This window comes from Tinamus guttatus, unplaced genomic scaffold, assembly GCF_059628265.1.
Source record: "Tinamus guttatus ecotype Peru unplaced genomic scaffold, ASM5962826v1 Tinamus_guttatus_pri_ptg000383l, whole genome shotgun sequence".
Classification (NCBI taxonomy): domain Eukaryota; kingdom Metazoa; phylum Chordata; class Aves; order Tinamiformes; family Tinamidae; genus Tinamus; species Tinamus guttatus.
Window position 1 is genome coordinate 6,826,129 of NW_028288917.1, and position 20,013 is coordinate 6,846,141.

Genomic DNA, 20,013 nt, shown 5'->3' on the forward strand with positions numbered 1-20,013 from the left:
GAAGAGAAGCACAGGGAAAACTGAAAAGCGCAGACAGAAATAGAATGACAGTTATACTGCAGGAGAGCATCCAAGGATTACAGGGGACAACAAATTGAAACTGTGTTGAAGAGGCAACGCTCTTGAGAAAAAGAAAAATGTAATTTAAGGGGAATGACGAATGTTTATAATATAACAGAGGTAACTACTCATCTCTATTCTGTGTTGGTGGGAATCAGCTGCAGCATTGTCTTCTGTTTTGGACATTTTTAGAAAGAGAGATCCTGGCTGTGGAAAGCGAATGAAGGAGTGGGAGAGATTTAATGGTTTCAGTTTCCTTATAGAGACAAATAAGACAGAGCAGAGGCACAGCAGTTTCTACCTCTGTACAATGAACATAACATAAGGAGATGTTAGTCAGTTCTCCATCTTCCCTGAGAGCAGAAGAAAAGAAAATGGGCCTAAATTTCAGAGACGGCTATTTAGATTAAAGATTAGGATAGTAACGGCTATGTGGTAAATTAAGTGCTCCCTCTGGTTACCTCAGGCTGGCAAGGAGAGCCAAGCATCTCGCAGGTATCTCTGGTTTCCTAGCTGTCATCTTGCTTCTCACCTATAGGACAAACAAAGGCACTCAAAATTTCTCCAAGCCATTCTTTTTTTTTTTTCTAGTTACATTTATTAGACAACTCATCACTTTGCATAAGTCATGAAAGTTAAGCGACATAAGTGCATGCTATTTGTACAGCTTACCCATCTGCTTTTTGACTACTCACATTCATGTGAAAACTTTTCTTTTGCAGCCTTGAATTAGGATCCGGAGCTAAAACTATAAAAATTTTGAGGCCTGTTCCTATACTGAGATGGAATCCATGTTATGCACAAATGTTATTTAAAGCACCATTAAAAAAAAATAAAAATGCTTCCAGTATACTAATTGTGAAGCAGTCATAACTGTCAAATATTCTTTCAAGAGTATGTACTAGAGTAATTAACCCCAGAGATACACACGTGAATGTGGCATATTTATAAATCATTTTTTGAAGCGCTTACTGGTTTAAGAGATGTCCAGAATAACACAGCATATTTTCTTGAGAAATAATACAAATGTTGAAAATAAATAAAGCAGTATTTTTGTTGCAAAGTGTTTGTTCTGCTTTTTTTTTCCATGCTCCACATATTTCAGATTGTTGAGAATGAATGCTAATAACAGGATGTTCCCACACTGTGAATCTTGGTAACATTTTACCATTGTACAGACACGTATTTTGTGAAACACTCGAAGAATTATTCACCTGAGTGTCACCCCCTCCAGCAATCAGAGTGCACTGTGCTCTTCTGCTTGGCAATATTCATACCCTTTTGGCCAGCCTGTGTCTATCCCAACCCGTGTGTGCACAGAATTACTGGGTTGCTGATAGGAAGGAATCACCACTTTTCCCTTCATTTTAGGCTCTTAACATTTTGACCCTGTACTGCCTCCACAGACTTGTTTTTAAACAATTTCCTTGCAAAATACACGGGAAAAAATCGAAGAAGCCGTTTGCCTATGCTTGCATGAGTCAGCTTCTCGCTGATGCCCTGATCCTTTGAATTTATGAGTCACGTCATGGATCTGTATCTGCTCTGGACCTGTGCGTCGCAGTCTGTCCTGACACACTGCTGCATTTAATCTCTCTTTAAAGAGAAGTGTTGCTGCTTTCATTAAAATTAATGTGATGAACTGCTTTATAGAGCATTATCATCAATTAAAAGAGTAAAATTAAAATCAGATTAAATGCAATCCTCTTAAGGGTACTCAGCCACTTGCACTGTTGGTCCTAGTGTAAATTCCATGCACTGCAGCCTGCATTTAAACTATTTAACTGTGGAACTATGAGAAAGAAATAAAAGTTCAACAGTTAGTCTCTATAAATAGACGATAAATATACATTCTTCCCTCAATACAGAAGCATGGGCATGCTTTAGAGTGTTATAAACAAGTTGATAGACAACTGTTGCTCTTTTTAAATTAGTGCCTCTCTCAAGAGAAAAATAACAGAAGTGTGGAGATACTGTGGGCAGCACTTCCATTAATTAAATGGCAAAAGAAAATATGAGAAAAGCATTCCAGTGACTTCTAAAGAGACCTGCTGGGTAGGAAATCAACAGATACAGGTAAACTTAAAAAAAAAAAAAAAAGAAAAAGGAAAAGAGCACACACATTAACAGGTAAATACTAAAAATATATTATTAGCATTGTAAAAAATGTGATAGGTCAGCCCACTCAAGATCTATTAATGTTCCTTAAATTCAATCAAGCACTGAAATGGACACAAATCTAATGCATGGAGACAACACTGCTAGCAAGGAAGACCCCTCTAATGCTCAGGTCTTCTTTGAGTAAACCTGTCCAAGGTCTTGCCACTCGTTATCCAGCGTGAAACCTGTTCTGTGGTTAGCACATGGCAGAGGGAAGACAGCGTAGGATAATACGCTTGGGGAAATATTTTTGTTTTAAAAACTTTTTTTCCTTGTAGCCATTTACTTTTATTAATAATCAAGAGTAATATATATAAAATATTGCAACCATTTAGAATCAGTGTGAATTGTGGGCAAGGAGTCACCTACTAAGTTTCCATTTGAGCTTAAAGAGGTGTCTCATCACTGCAGAATTCAAACTGAGGATAAGAAACTACAAAGGTGCTGTGATGCACTGTGATGTGTCTACCGACTGAAACAAGCGCAGTGAGGGCTGGCATCCTGTTTTCTTCCTGTCTTGCGTTAGGAAGAAGCCTAGCAGTGAGTCACTTCTTTTTCCTAGCATAATGGAATAATACCGCAATTCACCCTTGGGCCAGGTGTAAGGTTCATCTCCAGGCCAGCTCACAGGGAAGGACACTGAGGTTCTCTGACATGCAGGATTCTGCTGTGAGCGCATGAGATGGACTTTGACCTTAGATTCTTGTAGTTCTTTGCTAATATTCAACTCTATTATGAATGTGATTAGAAATTACTTTTTAGGGTGGTCAATAGGCTTGTTCAAAGAAATCAGAGAAAATTTTGAAAGAATGGCTGTGGAATAATCCTGCTTGAGCTTTAAGGAGACTCTTGGTCATTTCTGTTGCTTCTTGTTTTGTTATTCCAAGGAGTGTTCAATGACATTAATAATCCTTGAATTCCTGCAAAATCTGTGGTGTGTTTCTTAAACTCAGGCATAGACATCAGGGAGTGCTGAAACAGGTACAAGTCAGATATTTTTGTACTTAACAATGAAGATTGTAATCAAGATGAGGAGCATAGTTCAAAAGCTTAACAGAACTGTTATACTTGGAATAGGTTGATCTTCAATAGAGATCACATTTAACTACTAAATACTTATGAATAAGTGAACATCTGCTTTCATTCAGTGAAATAATGCCTGATACTTTTGCTCACTAAGGAAACGACTGAATTCAAAATATCTGCTGAAATACAAAAAAAATAGATTTATATTTTTGTTATGGTTTAAACATAAGCCAATGAGAACAAATGGGAAATAGGATTTTATTAAGTATCAGGAAAATTTCTGTGTCACAAAATAAAGCGATTTAAAAGCACTAATTCCATTTTTTGCTAGTCTTTGAAAGACAGTATATTCCTGTGCACACTAGTCCACTTCCCTTCCAAGCAAATTCTTTGCTTCTGGTTTAATTGTCTGCAAATCTTAAAATCTTTAGATCTTAAAAGCTGAAGATTAAAAACACAAAAAAAGAACAAAACCCAAAACAAACAAAAACAAACGAAAAAAAACTATGCCTCAAAACATGAATATAGCTGTCCATTTAACCTGACTGGCTGATAAGATGTATCACATATGGTAGCTTGTTTTCTTCATTTTCTTAACCAAAGCAAGCACATAACTTTCTAAAAATATTTCCAGAAATAAACAAAAAGACAGGTTTTAAATTCTGCTAATTTCAATGCAAATCAAGAGTCATTTTATCGAAACTGATGGAGGCAAACAGGCATAAGGAAAAGAGATGGATTATCATTTCAAGTAAGAAATACACTGAAGATATGAATGTGTCTTTCTTCATGTTACATTTAATGCATTGTCAGTGCAGCAGTCAATGACAGACTTTGCCACATTTTTGTCTTAAGAACAAAACGAAATAAAAAATGCAGAAAAAAGTGAAGGCTCAGATTTATACCCTATTACATGATGTACAATGATTGTGGGTTGCTGACTTTGCCCTTTCTATTCACTTCCATAAAGAAGATTATAAGAGAACAAAGTAACGCATGTGGCCTGATGGAATTTTCCTTTCCTCAGTCCTTTCCTTTCCTATCCTCAGTCATCAGCTGTGGTAAGGGGTGTGTGGGAGGAGGTCCAATAAAAGCACTGCTGTCAAGAAATTGTATTAAAGACTTGAAAATTTGGATTACTGGCCCTTCTGCATAAACACACACACTCACGCACATGCACATGTTTCCTTTTAATGTGTCTGCCATTCACGGCAATACACCCAAACCAGCTGTGCTGCCAGCTGTGCTTTCAAAAGTAACTTTGATTCAATGACCTAGGGAAAATCACAAAGGGAACAAGTCCCTTCATTCCTTTGAAAACCGCTTGCCATTAATTTCCTCAGGCTCCTTTCATTTGCTGCAAAATGGGGAAAGAAGAATGATCATTTTTTACTTCTTTTTTTTTTAAAGTCTGAGAAGACTTAAGTTGTTTTATAAAGATACATATTTCAAACTGTTTTTTCTGTAATTTAATCTTTCCTACTGCCTCTACTATTAATCTTAAAATTCTTTCTTGCTTTTCTTCTGAATTTTTTAAACTTTTTGTACAATGCATACAATGCTACAATGCATACTTCTTAAGGTCTGCAGTCCAAAACCTGAAGACCGCAAATCAAATAGTAAAGGTTATTAGGTATGTCTCTCAGTAACTGTTCTGTATTTCTTTCTTTCCTTTTTTTTCATAAAGCTAACTTTGTTAACTATTTTTAAGTAGGATGAATACTGGCATTTATCACCCTATTTACAGAAATTTCCAAGTTTTTATTGACTGAAGCTTAAAAGAATGTATATATATATATATAGTTAAAAATACAGAGCTAGAATATTGAATCATGTATCTTTTGCCTAAGAAACTCAGCTTTACTGCAGACTTTCTCACTTAGAAAAGAAAGCAGCCAACCTTTCAGAATGATGGATACATAGTGGTAGTTCCATTTCCAGGATCTTTTTATCTTGGGCAAATAAAACGGTTAACAACATCGCTGACTAATGATTAACACATACAGATTCTTCGCTTCGTAGAAGACTGTAGTCTGCAAGTTTCTGTTCAGGTTTCCCTCTGAACAGTAACTGAACGTATTACACATACAGTAAATGGTAATTTACCTATAAAGTGAAGCACTGGAAGCCTAAAAAAGTCTGCTAGAGACAGAAGAATGTGGCTCAAAAGTGAGTTCCTGCTCCTATATTGCATTGCAAGTGAAGTTTCGATGTCAAAGCAACTTGACTCTAGAAGGAATTTCTCACAAGGACTTTACTCAGCTGAAGACTACCATTCTGTGAAGTGGAGCAGACTGAAAAGGAGTTTGTACCAGGGCAAGTACTGCAAGACACGAGGGTGTTGCACAGGAAGAGACGATGGCTGCAGCTTCAACATCGTTTCCCGAGCAGCTGTCTGCTACTGCGACCAGTTCTGCACCACAGGTCCTCCTGGCCCTGTGGACTGCTGTGCTGATTACTGGGATGTCTGTGGCAACTCTGGTGAGCCCACCAGGTCAGATGAGATTTGGCCACCTCTAACATCAGGTACCGAGAGAGATTGTGATCAATTTGCATTAGCACATCACAATACAAATGTCCTTTAAATAGAAGCCACTCATTAATTTTTAGTGTATTAAAGCTAAAATGTGACTTAAGACACAATAGACAAACATCAGCTTTGGTATGGAAACAGGAGTAAGAATTTTGCTTGCTAGTATTTCTTTGTCTCTAGGGTATGTTTTAGGGGTAGCTGGATAACAACTCTTTTCAAAAGAGCTCCTAGTTTACAAAATGAGATAACATCATTGGATCATTGCTTAATTTCATCAGTTTTGAGAGAGCATCACAGATTAATATGAGATTAATGTCAAGCTCCAAATTTTAGTGTGTATTAGTAAAAAACAGACCATCAAGGAATTTGAGATTTATCCTAAATGATACTAGTCTGAGGTATACTGTGGTACTTTAGAGCCAGAATAGATCCTGTGGGACATCATTTTCCTTGGAACAGCTCAGGCACAGCAATGGTTGAAGGAGTATGATTAGAACAGGCATTTCTGTCTAATATTGTATCTTTTTTTTTAGTTCCTCATTAGCCAGATTGTAGAGGAACTTCCTCCAGGATTGCTTTAATCTCAGTCTATTTTTTTTTAAAGACTAGAATGGGGATTTTAACACTCTGTGGTTTCTTACTATTAGTAGTCTCAACCTGACTGAAAATGAAGTGATTGTACCAAACTTTTCAAAGGTTAAAATCAACATACTTTTTAAAATTAACAGCTTCTTTGCAATTACTTTGATGCTTGTATTCCAGCACTCCTTCAGTACAAGCTCTTCGGAAGGCTATTCTTAAGCCCTAGAATAGGGACGAAACCTAACAAGTGATTGTAACAGGGAGCAACAGAACTGCTATACGCTCTAGAGCAAATTCGTTTCTCTCTCTCTTTTTTTTTAATCATCTGAAGGGATGCGATATGACCTATGTAAAAATAAAGACCTTTATTCGTATTTATTTAGATTACCTGGTTGCTTATTAGCTTCCAGAAAAGCATGGTGTTATCATAGTAAGCTCTGCACAAACATACAGCAGCATTTCTGCTGCTGAGCTGACAGCCCAAGGTTCTAGTTTTGTAAAGTATTGGAATAAATCACTACAAAATCTGGATCCTGTGGTAGCTCTGATTCTGAGAGGTAAAAACATAGTGGAGAGTTTAGACAAGGCATCAGGTGAAGGGGAATGTTTTTACTGTCTTCCAAAATTTGCATATGTGTTCACTGCTCTGTAGCTCATAGGTAGCTAATACATTTAATCTAGTTATCCACCTAACTATCCACCTATTTTTTATTATACATATTTATGTATTTTTATACAAATAACCTATAGGTTAGAGAGAGTCAAAACAGTCAAAATGCATCAGAAAAAAATGTAACTGAAGGAACTTTCTGGAACTGAAATGACGGAGGAACAGAGAATGAGAATGGTACTGGAAGGAAAAAAGACTAAGTGTCTGAATAATAAGCAAACTCTGAGGCGTTTTAGAAATGATGTAAGTAAATATAATTACTAAGCTAACACTTGCTAGCTAATAAGTGAGACTACACTCCTGCCTGTCTAGGGGTTATTTAAGCACTAGAGAATCATCACATACAACAAATTACTTTTCACCTGGAAGATTTTGATCTTTCAGTCACTTGTCTTTTTGCTCCCAGTGTTTCCTGAGTCATATTTCTTTAACTAAAATAATAAACTGTCGTGCTTTACACACCAATAAAGCAGAGCTTTATTTCTGGATCCCAGGCTATTCACTGGCATGGTGCATGGCAGTACATGGTACATTGTTTGAGGCCACTTCTGAGTTACCTATGGACAGCTGCTTTGACTTTGTGTTTATAAAGCCAGCATACAATATGCTTCAATGTCTCTTCTGAGTAATTTCAAAAGAAATGGTGCACATTCCTGTTTCAACTGTCATAGATACTGAATAAGAGTTCTGTTTTCTTTTTTTTTTTTGCTTGTTTGTTTTGTTATAAAAGGACCATTAGAGTTTTCTTTATTAAATATATTTACTATTTTTTTTTTATTTACTTTTGTGCAAAAGAGATTGTGCATCCTGTCACAATTAACATACTGGATCTCAGCCTGGCAGTGGCATAAAGGTGAAGAAGAATATAGAGTTAGGATGGTTTATCAAATCCACTCCATTTCTATCACAATCTCCATGTGATATAATCCCATCCATAAAGTAATCAGGCTCTGTCTTAAGATGAATTAATTCCCTATTTACCCCATGACTCTGTTCAGGAGGCTGTTCAAAGTCCTGCTGCTCTGATGGCTTGAAGCCTCCTTGTGATTTCCAATTTATCCCCATTTGTTTCCATCTACTCTTATGCTATCAGCCTCTGTTAGCTTAGATATGTCTATTCCTGCTCTGGCACTGACTCTTTAGCTACATTTTTAGGTTTGTAGTCTTAGCCCTTCTAAGTCTTAATTTGTCTAGGCTAAAGGGGATGTTCTTTGAGTCATCAGTTCCCTAAGTGTGCATTATTAGAAAGCTACCCCTGTACTTGTTCACATCTGTATTTTTTCTTGAAATGGGTGGTGAGAGCTGCCAGGCACACTCGAGGTGAGGCCTCATCCTGTTGCTCATTCAGTGCATTAATACTTCCTTCCTTTCCTGTATTTTAAACATCTTGAAGCCTCTTTCCAGTTACTATCTGATTCTGATTTTGTGGTAGACTATGAAAAAATGTGAGACTGAAGCAATTTGCCTTGGATGTACTTTGACAAAATGTCTCTGTTCTTAGAAGAAACTGAATTTAAGCAGTCAGTCTGGGCCATAGATTGCTTGGGTGGGCTATATCTCACCTACATCTGAGGTAATTGGCATAATATCCTGTAAAACTAGCAGAAAGAAACAGTCCTTTTTAATTGATTCATGGCATAAAAGTGCATATTTCTCTCTTGTTAATAATGGAATTCTGTGCAGCTGAGACATAAATATCTGTATCTGGTCAGAGGGCCCCTTGTCATGACAGAGGGACTGTCTTCCTCACAACTGTGTCAGAGAAAAAGGTGTGATATAGTGATAATATAAGCTGAAACTATAGTTATATGAAATATGATTAAATCTGCCTGAAAATGAAGAATAAAGGAAAACTTGGGTCTTCCTTGCTCCAAGCCTTTCCAGTGGGTAAAGAAACATGATCTCTACTTGTAGGCTCACCAGAATCTGAAGGAAAAATATTACAAAAGGCTCAGAATGGATGATAGTTTTTAAAATTCAGTAACAAAAAATCTGGCTAATGAATCTATTTTAATTTTTAAACAGATTATTAATATAAAATTATTATTATATTATATAATAATTTTATAATTAGAAATTTAGTATTTTGAAATTACTAGAAAATCATTTTATTTGAAGAGTTGTTTGCTATTTATATATAAAAGAATCATTTTTCAGTGTGTGTTTTGATTCTATTGCTCATTTTATCTACTGTGAATAACAATGTACCTAGGAAAAAATCAAAATTCATCAGATTGTCTTCATTACTTGGAAGAAACTAGAAATAGATGCTGTCATCTTTCATCAAAATAATGTATGCATATTGTATCCAACCAATTAATGAAATAATAGCAAGAGTTTTTAGTTAGTTCACTTCAAAATGATTATGTTTTTCACTCATTTATATGCTGTATTGGCAGGTTGTTATAAAGATGGCCAATACTATGAAGATGGAACAACAATTAAAGACAACTGCAACTCCTGGTAATGTTTCATAGAATCATAGGATCATAGAATCATAGAATGCTTAAGGTTGGAAGGGACCTCTAGAGACAGCAAATTGAGTATCATTTAGAATACATGGTGAAGCAAGAATTAAGAAAGTGACTGCCCTTAAATTCATATTAAATGTGCAATCAGCTCAGAATTGTTAGAATACTTGTCCTGCATTAAGATGTTGTAGAATCAGATTAACACCCCCCTAAAGCAAAGGAGATCATTAGGGCTCCTCGGCAGGTGCCCTGAGTCTGAACACTGCAGGGCCCCATTGGGCTGGAGTCCCAGCCCCAAAGTGGCCGTGGTGACCACAGTCTTCCCCACCTCTCCTGGGCCTCCAGCTTCTGTCCCCGGAGCCACCTACATGTCACTTGTTGCAGCCAAGTGAGCTGGGACCCACAATGGCCTTTGTCTCAGTCGAGGGTCCATGGGACAAGGTGTCTATGGGCACATTGTTCCTTTCTGCTTACCCAAAATGCATCTAATTACAGTAACTTTATTTTTCTCCCCAGCTTGGTCTAACCAAGATGGAAAAAAAGGAAAGGATGGCTTGCAATATCACATTTCCTGCAAGAAGTAAACCTCCCCACCTCATTCTAATTAGCATTCATTAAATAATGCAATAGTATCAAGTAAGATTGTATTTTCATTAATACTATGTAGCATTTGTATTGTTTATGCTTTTTTCCCCACTTTCCTTCTGTTGTTAGAGAGCATAGTTTTCCCTTGACAAATTTTGCTTAGAGATATTCTTGCCCTTTCAGCAAATGCTTCCAAAGTCTGTGGGAGTGTTCAAATGATGTATGTCTTGTTCGCTCAGACTTAATTCACCACATCAATACTGGAGATTATGGGTGAGAGACCTTTTATTTTAAGGTTTTGTTGTAAACCACTGTATTTCTCATAATATGCATACACAAATTAAAAGTTATGGCATACTCCCCTTCCCAACTATATTCCATCCAAAGACAAGAACAAGAGATTTTCCTAGCTGATAGCAAACATACTTCTGTGAAAAACCCTTTAAAAATCTCTGGTAGATGATAGAAATTGAAATGGAAAGATACTGAAAGTCTCATGCGAGTAACAATTGACAGCTGACATCTCTAGAAGACATCTATTGAAGTGTTTTCCAAATTCAATATATTATTTTGCTATTAAGATGACTTTTCCCCATTCCTTTTTTTTTTTTATATAGATATTTAAAGTCAGTTTTCTCCATACCCAGCTGCATTTCATAAGAGGACTCCAGGTAGCACTGGAAGAGAGGGTGGGTCAAACAGGAACAAAGATATCAGAATTTAGTTTAGTGTTTTTCTTGCTATGAGTTGTAGTTCCCTCCAAATAACGCAGAGGTGTTAGAGAAACCCTTGTTATCAGAGAAGTAGCTTGGGAGTCTGCTCTCTGCTTATAGAGATTCAGGTATTTCCTCCCTAGCAGCTGAGGCACTAAATTCACCAATGACACGTGTCGATGTCCATATTTCAGGTTGTGACTCAGTACCGGACCATTTTGTACCCTGTGAGAGCGATTCAAACTAAAAGAACTAAGATAGACAATTAAGTTACCACCTGGATGCCTTTGCCTCTCATTCTTTCCAGTGTTTTAGCCTGCTAAAATATAGCTTAGCTTCTGCAGGTCCTTACACTCTCCACTGATGACAGATAGACCCAGTGTAATGAGGCTTTGCATTTGGGCAGCATGAATCCTATCTCATTTTTTTTCATAGGCAAGAAAGGAAAGAATAAACAGAATGTTCTACCTTGTAGTTGAGCTATTTTATAGCAGGGAATCCGATTTCAATATGCTCTAAATATGTTCAATATGTTCTATGTGTGTAATTGCAAGCTTTTTTTTTCTTTTGCATGTAAGATTTGCCGAGTTAACACTAAATTTTAAGTCTGTTCTACTTTCCTCAGGGAAAGTAGGGTCAGAATAACTAAGGACAGTCATGGAGCCTCTTCTATCAGCTGCAGACCCAGGCAGAACATTGCCAGATGGGCTTTCTGCAGGGTTCAGCTGTGTCTCACCTGAGCTTTAAGGCCATGTAACCTACTGCTTGAAGCTACTATTTCTCTGTTGGCATTTGGTCTGAATCATTATGTAAGCATAAATTAAAGACAACAGTAGCTGTTACGACTGAGCATCATTTTTTTCTAGTACTTCTCTGAAGTATGCTCATTTTCTACTGGCTAACACAGGACTGACATCAAATTGCCGCTTTTCATATGCTGTTGTGTTGCTCCATTCTAAAGCCATCTGCAGTGGAAAAAAAAAGTACTAAATATTTTTTCATGAAGATATAATGAAGTGCTAAAACCTAAGCAATTTTGCATGGAGGGGTCTCTTTCTGGATGTTATTGTTAGGGGTGCTTCTATAAAGAAGGAGCAGAGTTTTAATGTGAGCAGCATTCTCTAACATTTTTTTTTCTTTAATTTATGTTTATGAGAAAGATGGAAAGCTGACAACTACAGCCAGTTCTGGGGAATGACACTGAAAGAAGGTTTCAAAAAACGCCTGGGCACACTCCCTCCATCACATTCTTTGCTGAATATGAAAGAAACTCCAGTAAGTTTCATGTGCAATTTTGTTAATAACTTAATGATGGGGGAAAAATAAATGTGGAAAATAAGCACACAGTTCAGGGATTTAACACTAGCTGCTTCCATGGTGCATATGAACCCTCCTGAATACTTCTCATAGCCATAGATATTGTTCTGATATAAATCAAACTAGGAGGAGAGAAAGGAAATATCCGCTAGGAAACTGTGCAGTAATATTCCATTAACCAGTGCTGCCTCGTAGACCACTGATGTGTAGAAATCTTTGCTTCTTCACCATGTGCTGATCTATTCCAATTGTACACATGACTGCAGAAACATTCTAGATGCATTTCTTTAAGGACAATGGCTGAGACTAAACAGGCCAAGTGGAAAGAAAAGTGATGGGAAGCATGGGAAAATGAGATGATTCTCTTCCACCAGCTGTATAAACCATCTTGCAGTGGCCACCTTTCTGGCAGTTGAATTAATTTTCTGATCACATATTTGTGCTCAAATGCACATATGTGCTCATATGCTGCAGCAAAGCATATATGCTTTCAATTGAGTAGGTTAATAAAATTAAGGAAGAAGTCCATATTTATTTAATCTGAAATAGATTCCCCAGTGTTTTGAATGGGATAGTTTCTTTCCTGGAAGACTGACATTTATGCAAATTGTAGTCTGGAAAAAAAAGCAACTAACCTAACAAGGAGGATGAAAATAGAAAAAAAATGCAAGGATAAGTAGATACATCCAATATTTGCCAATAACATTGAACATGATCCTCTATTTTTGACTTACAATAAGAAGAAGTGAAAGGATACAAGAAATTCTCTATAATAATTTTCTGTCTTCCCTTACTCTTTGGGAAGGTGATCACCCACTTGCTAAATTTTTGTTGTTAAACTTACCTGTGGTTTCTCTGACTGTTGAACTGCCGCATCCTTTTGTTTGTTTGTTTGTTTTCTCCCCAGTACATTTTCCAGGCACAGGTTCTCTATCTGTTACCTTTTCACAAAATCTATGCGTCACAACTTAATAATCTTTGACTCTACCAAACTCTCCAGAAACTCCAATTCATTCTTCTCCAGAAATCCAGTTTGGTGTATTTATCCATTTAGTCTTCAGCAAGTCCTAGGAATTGCAGATCCTGCAAAATCTTCCTCTCTACTTAAAACCTAAAAATACACAATAACAATCCTTGTAAGACTTTCTCTGCTTCTAAAGAATGCTTTGAGCTTACAGAAAATTTCTCTGAATTTTGCAAGAATCTGTCTCCTGCCTATAGTTTCTCTTCAGAAATATTAAGTCTTTCTTGCTCTTGGATGGTTTTGATAATAATAAAAATATTTGTCTAAAAGTTCCCATGAGGCTCTGTGAATCTCCCTGATCCAATCCCCTTCTATAGTTTTTCAAGGAACATCAGCTCCATAGTTCCCTTGTTCTGCCTCATAAAATTTCCTACTTGCAAACTTTCAGTGCTTTACAGAAATATATGAGAAAAATGTTTTTCTTCACTTCAGCCAATCCAAGCTAGTAAGTCACTCTGCTTGAATCAGCAGTTAACAAGACTTCTCCTTTGGATATGCTAATGGTGGGGTTGTTGGAGGGTGTCCATCAGACCGTAGCACCTCAAGTATGGTGGCTTCAGTCCGCTATATCCAGGGTTTATTAGCTCTTGGGGAGAGCCCCAGAGCAAACCCTTCCTCTAGGGTGGCCCCTTCCACTGTGCCTGCGTGGCACTTGTCAAACAGCAAGCATGAAATTAACTTCCAAGCACTTTGAAGAAAAATAACTTACCAGCTTTTCAGAGTAACTTGCCCCTGCTTTCCTTCCATGAATAATTGTTTGCCACAGATATTTTGTAAGGCACATCAACAGATTTGCAGAGATCTAGTGATAAAACCAGGCTAATTTTCATGAAATTGTTTCCACTAAGATTCACCTGTATCCAGAAGTCAGGTCAGAAAAGGATATGAATGATAAGAAATTCAGAAATAATGGCTTAAGATTTTTGAAAAGCACTCTAAAAATCTGAGTGAATTGACCCTAAAGGGACTTTGTTGAGTACTAACTTGCTTTCAAGCCAAGGTACAACTTACTCTTCATGGATAAAGTTGGTACTAATTAAATCTTCTTGTATTCTCTGAGATTATTGCCATCTTTCCCATTTTGCAGGTGAGGAAACTGCAAGACATCTGCCCAAAGTCATTTATATAGTTGATAAAATTCTATGATTATTGTTCAGGGGGTTTTGACTCTATCATGTGCTTATCTGATTAAAACCTGATAGCTTTGCTGATGAAGAATGAAAGCTACCCATTCATAAAATACAACTTTTCTTTTTCTGAATTAAAAAAATAATAATTTAAATGATTTATCTGGAAGCCACTGTTCTACTCTGTCATGAATAATTGAAAACTGTTGGTATTGAAGGGGCTGTTGTTTTAATCAATTTTATTGGGGTTTCAGAATGCCTGAAAAAAAGCAAAAAATTATTTGCAAAAAATATTCAAGAATCTAATGCCCTCTGTGTTAGCCATTTTATAACCCTTAGCTCTTAATAGTTTTGAAATTTTGGTTGTAAGGAAGAGGGTTTTAGTTATTTCTGTGACTGATAATCCAATTCTAAAATTGGCTTCATAATGTTACTTCTAATTAAACTGTGTGACAGAGGTACATTTTAGTATAGGGAAAACACAAACTTCTTGAAATTGCTCACAGAGTTTTTAAAAGCTCTGCTATTAATAAAAGATTATGCATACTCCGAAAGGTGATATTTATCACTTTAATATATTGATGCCACATGATGGCATGCTACAATATCTTAAGGAAAACTATGTGGCATAAAAATTAAATCTGAGCTGAGGATCCTATGTATGGATAGATGTCAATATAGACTGACAGCTAAAATACACTACTAAAGTCTTTATGACTCCTGAGGAATCTAAAACCCCCAAGCATATCACTGCACAACATGGGTGCTATCTGAGAAGACTCTCATATCTAAGTTGTTTCACACACACAAAAAAATGGAACCATAAGTTAATAAGACACCATTTTGAAAGGCATTAAATATCAAAGACCTCATAAGACAATGTAAGAATACATGAAGTATACAGTTGTTGGATTAAAATATAAATTATTTTATATTGTTTTCTGTGTTGTATATCCTGTAGTAAAAAATTTCAGAAGCTATGCTTGTCTTTCCTCTTGCAAACTGAAAGGCATGCCTGCCCCTTCTGTCTTTTCAAAGTAATTTTTTTTACCATTTAAAATGTTTTAATTAAAGAAATTACAGATTTTCCTCTTTCCTTTTTTTCTGAATTTCCTCCAAAAATACATTTCCACATAATCAATAATTTTCAGCTTTTTTTGTCTGATAGGTCATCTAATTTTTCTGAAGAAAAGCCATAGCTTCAGGTGGGATACTCTTTTAAAAACCTTTCCCCTCCCCTTTTGGCCAGGCAGCTTGATGACATAGAGCATGTATGCAGTATTAAAAAGTTTGCCAATCCTTGTGCTGATTGCCTTGTTCTGGCTGATGACGGCATATGGAGCACGTGTCCAGAAACAACCATCTAGCTCTGTGTTTTTTTTTTTTTTTTTCCAGAGAACAGTAATGTTTCTGACTGCTGTAATAGCAATTTCTCAGAGTAAAAGCTTCTGTTTCTGGCTATGGGTGAATCTGCATATATTTTTTTAAATGACAAGGCAGAGGGTTAATGACTGAATTTCTCTGGAATTTATAACGCGAGGCTATTGAACATACTGGCAGTAGTTGAGGATCAGGGAAAGTAACACATTGGCACAGACCAAAAATCTTTTTAGATACCCTATTTGGAGGATTGCATTTGGTCATCATCCAGGTTAAGTGTACCTTTGGCCAAATGCTGCTTGTTTGTCATCTGATAGCAAGCAGTTTTGTCAAGCAAATGAAAAACTATTTGTTTGGTAAATTGTCAATAATCTTCAAAGTAAATCCTGTGCTTGCTCATTAATAATGACCCTAATGATAACTTAGCAAGAGAGTCTAAAAGCAGCAGTAGGTTTGTGTGCATTATTGGTAGCGTGTGGTGGGCATCAGTTGTCAGTCACATGTTTCTAACAAGCTTTTGAGGAAAGTAGACTTCTGGAAGTGATTTAATCAAAATACTGAAATTAATACCTTGGCAATTAACTAGATTATGGACTGGTTATGGGTGGAAGTAAGACTTGCAAAAGTACATAAGCAACTGAAGAAGTTACAGTACACTTTGAAAATGTCTAGTGGCATTTAGAACTGAAAGTCTGGGTTAAAACTGCCTAACCCTAGAATGGTTTGGAGTTACTGGTGATCCAGGTATGTGCCCAAACTGCATCCCAATCTAATATCAGAAGGGCATATTCAATATTCAGGAAGGACAGACAAGGAAGGCGAGGTGGTGGAGTTGCGCTGGACATGAAAGACCAACTGTAATGCATGGAGCCAAACATAGGGGATGATGAAGCGCAACTTGAAAGCCTGTGGGTGAGGATTAAAGGGCAGGCCAACAAGGGTGACACAGTTGTGGGAGTTTACTAAAGGCATCCTGACCAGGGAGAGGAAGTGGATGAGGCCTTCTACAGGCAGCTGCAAGAAGCCTTACAATCCCTGGTCCTTATGGGATCCTTATGGGGGACTTCAACCACTCTGATGTCTGCTGGGATAATTACACAGCTAAGAACAGACAGTCCAAGAGGTTCCTACAGAACATTGCAGGTAACTTCTTGATGCAGGTGGTTGATGAGCCAACAAGGGGAGGGGCACTGCTAGACCTGATACTAACAAACAGAGATGGTCTAGTGGGAAATGTGAAGGTTGGAGGCAGTCTTGGCTGCAGTGATCATAAGATGTTGGAATTCATGATCCTGAAAGCTGGAAGCTGGGCAAGATGTAGGATTGCAGCCCTGGACTTCAAGAGAGCTAACTTTGAGCTCTTCAGGGAGCTCCTTGGAGGAATCCCCAAGCAACACAACCACCCGGCTAGGAACAGTCAGTCGAGGAGGTTCCTGCAGAACATTGCAGATGATAACTTCTTGATGCAGATGGTTGATGAGCCAACAAGAGGAGGGGCACTGCTAGACCTGATACTAACAGAGATGGTCTAGTGGGAAATGTGAGGGTTGGGGGAAGTCTTGGCTGCAGTGACCATGAAATGTTGGAATTCACGATCCTGAAAGCTGGAAGCTGGGCAAGATGTAGGATTGCAGCCCTGGACTTCAAGAGAGCTAACTTTGAGCTCTTCAGGGAGCTCCTTGGAGGAATCCCCTGGGCCAGGGTCCTAGAAGGACAGGGGCTTCAGGAGAGTTGGCTAATATTCAAGCAGCACTTTCTCCAAGCTCAGGATTGGTGCATTCCTGCAAGAATGAAGTCAAGCAAGGGTGAGGAGGAGACCTGTGTGGATGGGCAAGGAGCTGTTGGGTAAACTTAATGAGAAAAAGAGCATGTACATAATATGGAAGAAGGGCCAGGCCACGGGGGAAGAATATAGGAACATTGTCAGAGAATGCAGAGATGTAATGAGGAAGGCCAAGGCCTGTTTGGAATTAGAGTTAGCGAGAGATGTCAGGGACAGTGGGAAGGGCTTCTACAAATACATCAGCAGCAAGAGGAAGACTAGGGAAAATGTTAGTCCACTGCTGAATGGGGAGGATGCCTTGGTGGTGGAGGATGCAGAGAAGGCAGAGATACTAGATGCCTTCTTTGCTTCTGTCTTTACTGCTGAGTCTAGTCCTCATGGACTACAGAGCCTGGAGACAAGAAAGGAGGACTTTCCGATGGTCAAGGAGGATTGGATTAGGGATTACTTAGGCAAACTGGACACCCATAAATCTATGGGCCCGGAGGGGATGCACCCAAGAGTGCTGAGGGAACCAGCAGGGGTCATTGCTCAGCTGCTCTCCATCATCTTTGAGAGGTTGTGGAGAGAGTCGGGGAGGCGCCTGAGGCCTGGAAGAAAGCTGAGGTCACTCCAGTCTTCAAAAAAGGGCAAGAAGGGGGAGCTGGGAAACTACAGGACGGTGTCAGCCTCACCTCCGTCCCTGGAAAGGTGGTGGAGCAGCTCATCCTAGAGACCATCTCTAGGTATGTGAAGGAAAAGAAGGTCATCAGAAGCAGTCAGTGTGGATTCACCAAGGGAAAGTCATGTTTGATGAACTTGATAGCCTTCTACGATGAGGTAACTGGTTGGATGGGTGATGGGAGAGCCATGGATGCTGTCTACCTTGATTTCAGGAGGGCTTTTGACACAGTCTCCCATAATATCCTCATAGGAAAGATCTGGAAGTATGAACTGGACGTGTGGACAGTGAGGTGGATTGAGGACTGGCTGAATGGCAGAGCACAGAGGGTGGTGATAAAAGGGGCCTAGTCTAGTTGGAGACTTGTGGCCAGTGGTGTCCCACAGGGATCAGTACTGGGTCTGGAGCTGTTCAACTTGTTCATCAGTGACTTGGAGGAGGGCACAGAGTGCACCCTGAGCAAGTTTGCAGATGATACAAAGCTGGGTGGAGTGGCCGACACTCCAGCAGGTTGTGCTGCCATTCCAAGAGACCTGACCAGGATGGAGAGCTGAGCAGAGAGGAACCTCTTGAGGTTCAACAAGGACAAATGCAGTCCTGCATCTGCGGAGGAATAACCCCAGGCCCCAGTACAGATTAGGGGTTGACCTGCAGGAAAGCAGCTCCGAGGAGAGCGACGTGGGAGTCCTGTTGGACAACAAGTTAACCATGAGTCAGCAATGTGCCCTCATGGCCAAGAAGGCCAAAGGGATTGTGGCCTGCATCAGGAGGAGCATTGCCAGCAGGGCGAGGGAGGTGATCCTGCCCCTCTCCTCAGCTCTGGTGAGACCACACCTGGAGTATTGTGTGCAGTTCTGGGCTTCCCAGTAAAAGAAGGATATTGAGGTTCTAGACAGGGTACAGTGTAGAGCCACAAAGATGATTAAGGGACTGGAGCATGTGTCTTATGAGGAAAGACAAAGCAAGCTGGGCCAGATTGATCTAGAGAAGAGAAGATTGAGAGGGGATCTGATCAACATGTACCTTAGGGTGAATGTAGGGAGGCTGGTGCTAAACTCTTCTCTGTGGAGGCCAGAGACAGGACAAGGGGTAATGGTTGTAAATTGAAACATAGGAAGTTTAATCTCCATGTGAGGAAAAACTTCTGGTGAGGGTGCCAGAGTCCTGGAACAGGCTGCCCAGAGAGGTCGTGGAGTCTCCTTCTCTGGAGATCTTCCAGATCTGCCTGGTTGCAACCCTGTGCCATGTGCTCTAGGTTTCCCTGCTGGAGCAGCGGTGTTGGACTAGAGGATGTGTAGAGGCCTCTTCCAACCTTAACCATTCTGTGATTCTGTAATATCACATAAAGTCTTAAGGTACACAGCCTCTTCTTTCCCTCCCTTCCTTATTCTCCACCTTTGGTTTTCTGTGGGAAGGAAAGCTAGGCTGAATGGAGGTTCAAGCGATTCCCAAGTCATACTACAAAGCAGTGGTGGTAGAGCTACGTTGCTAAAACTCAGTTCCCAGAGTGTCCTGAAGTAGCTTGAAAGAAGAAGGATAAAATGTTTAAATCATCTGAGGAAAAGGTCTTGTAAGTGACTTAAGTGCTTCAGAAAAAATGATGCAGCAAGGATACCCAGAGTTAGAAGACTAAGGATAAATAAAATAAAATAAAATAAAATAAAATAAAATAAAATAAAATAAAGTATTGCAAAGAGGCTAGAAACTATCGTGCCTCAGGATGTAAGTCTGCTTATAATAAAGTAGAATCAGAGAATGTTTTTCTTGGGAGTGGATTATCTTACAAATGCAGATTTCATTGTATTTTCCTGGAATGAATGCTTCCAACATGTGAGAGACACTGCTGACTGGATGGACCATTATTGTCATGCAGCACGGCATTTTCTATCTCCCTATGCAGCATAAGCAATCAGACCATAAA

The 20,013-nt window shown here is 38.7% G+C and overlaps 1 protein-coding gene across 2 annotated transcripts in view; it reads left to right on the forward strand.

Moving 5' to 3' along the window:
* Window positions 1-5,312: 5,312 nt before the first annotated feature.
* Window positions 5,313-20,013, forward strand: part of TINAG (tubulointerstitial nephritis antigen) — a 43,001-nt gene continuing 28,300 nt past the window's right edge. The window contains exons 1-4 of one of the 2 annotated variants that reach the window (XM_010217338.2): window positions 5,313-5,772; window positions 9,431-9,494; window positions 10,271-10,360; window positions 11,961-12,075. In XM_010217338.2, coding sequence (XP_010215640.1) covers window positions 5,403-5,772; window positions 9,431-9,494; window positions 10,271-10,360; window positions 11,961-12,075 — 639 coding nt within the window. In that variant the 5' untranslated portion in view covers window positions 5,313-5,402. The remainder of the gene's footprint in view (window positions 5,773-9,430; window positions 9,495-10,270; window positions 10,361-11,960; window positions 12,076-20,013) is intronic. The other variant, XM_088530614.1, reaches the window with a different exon arrangement.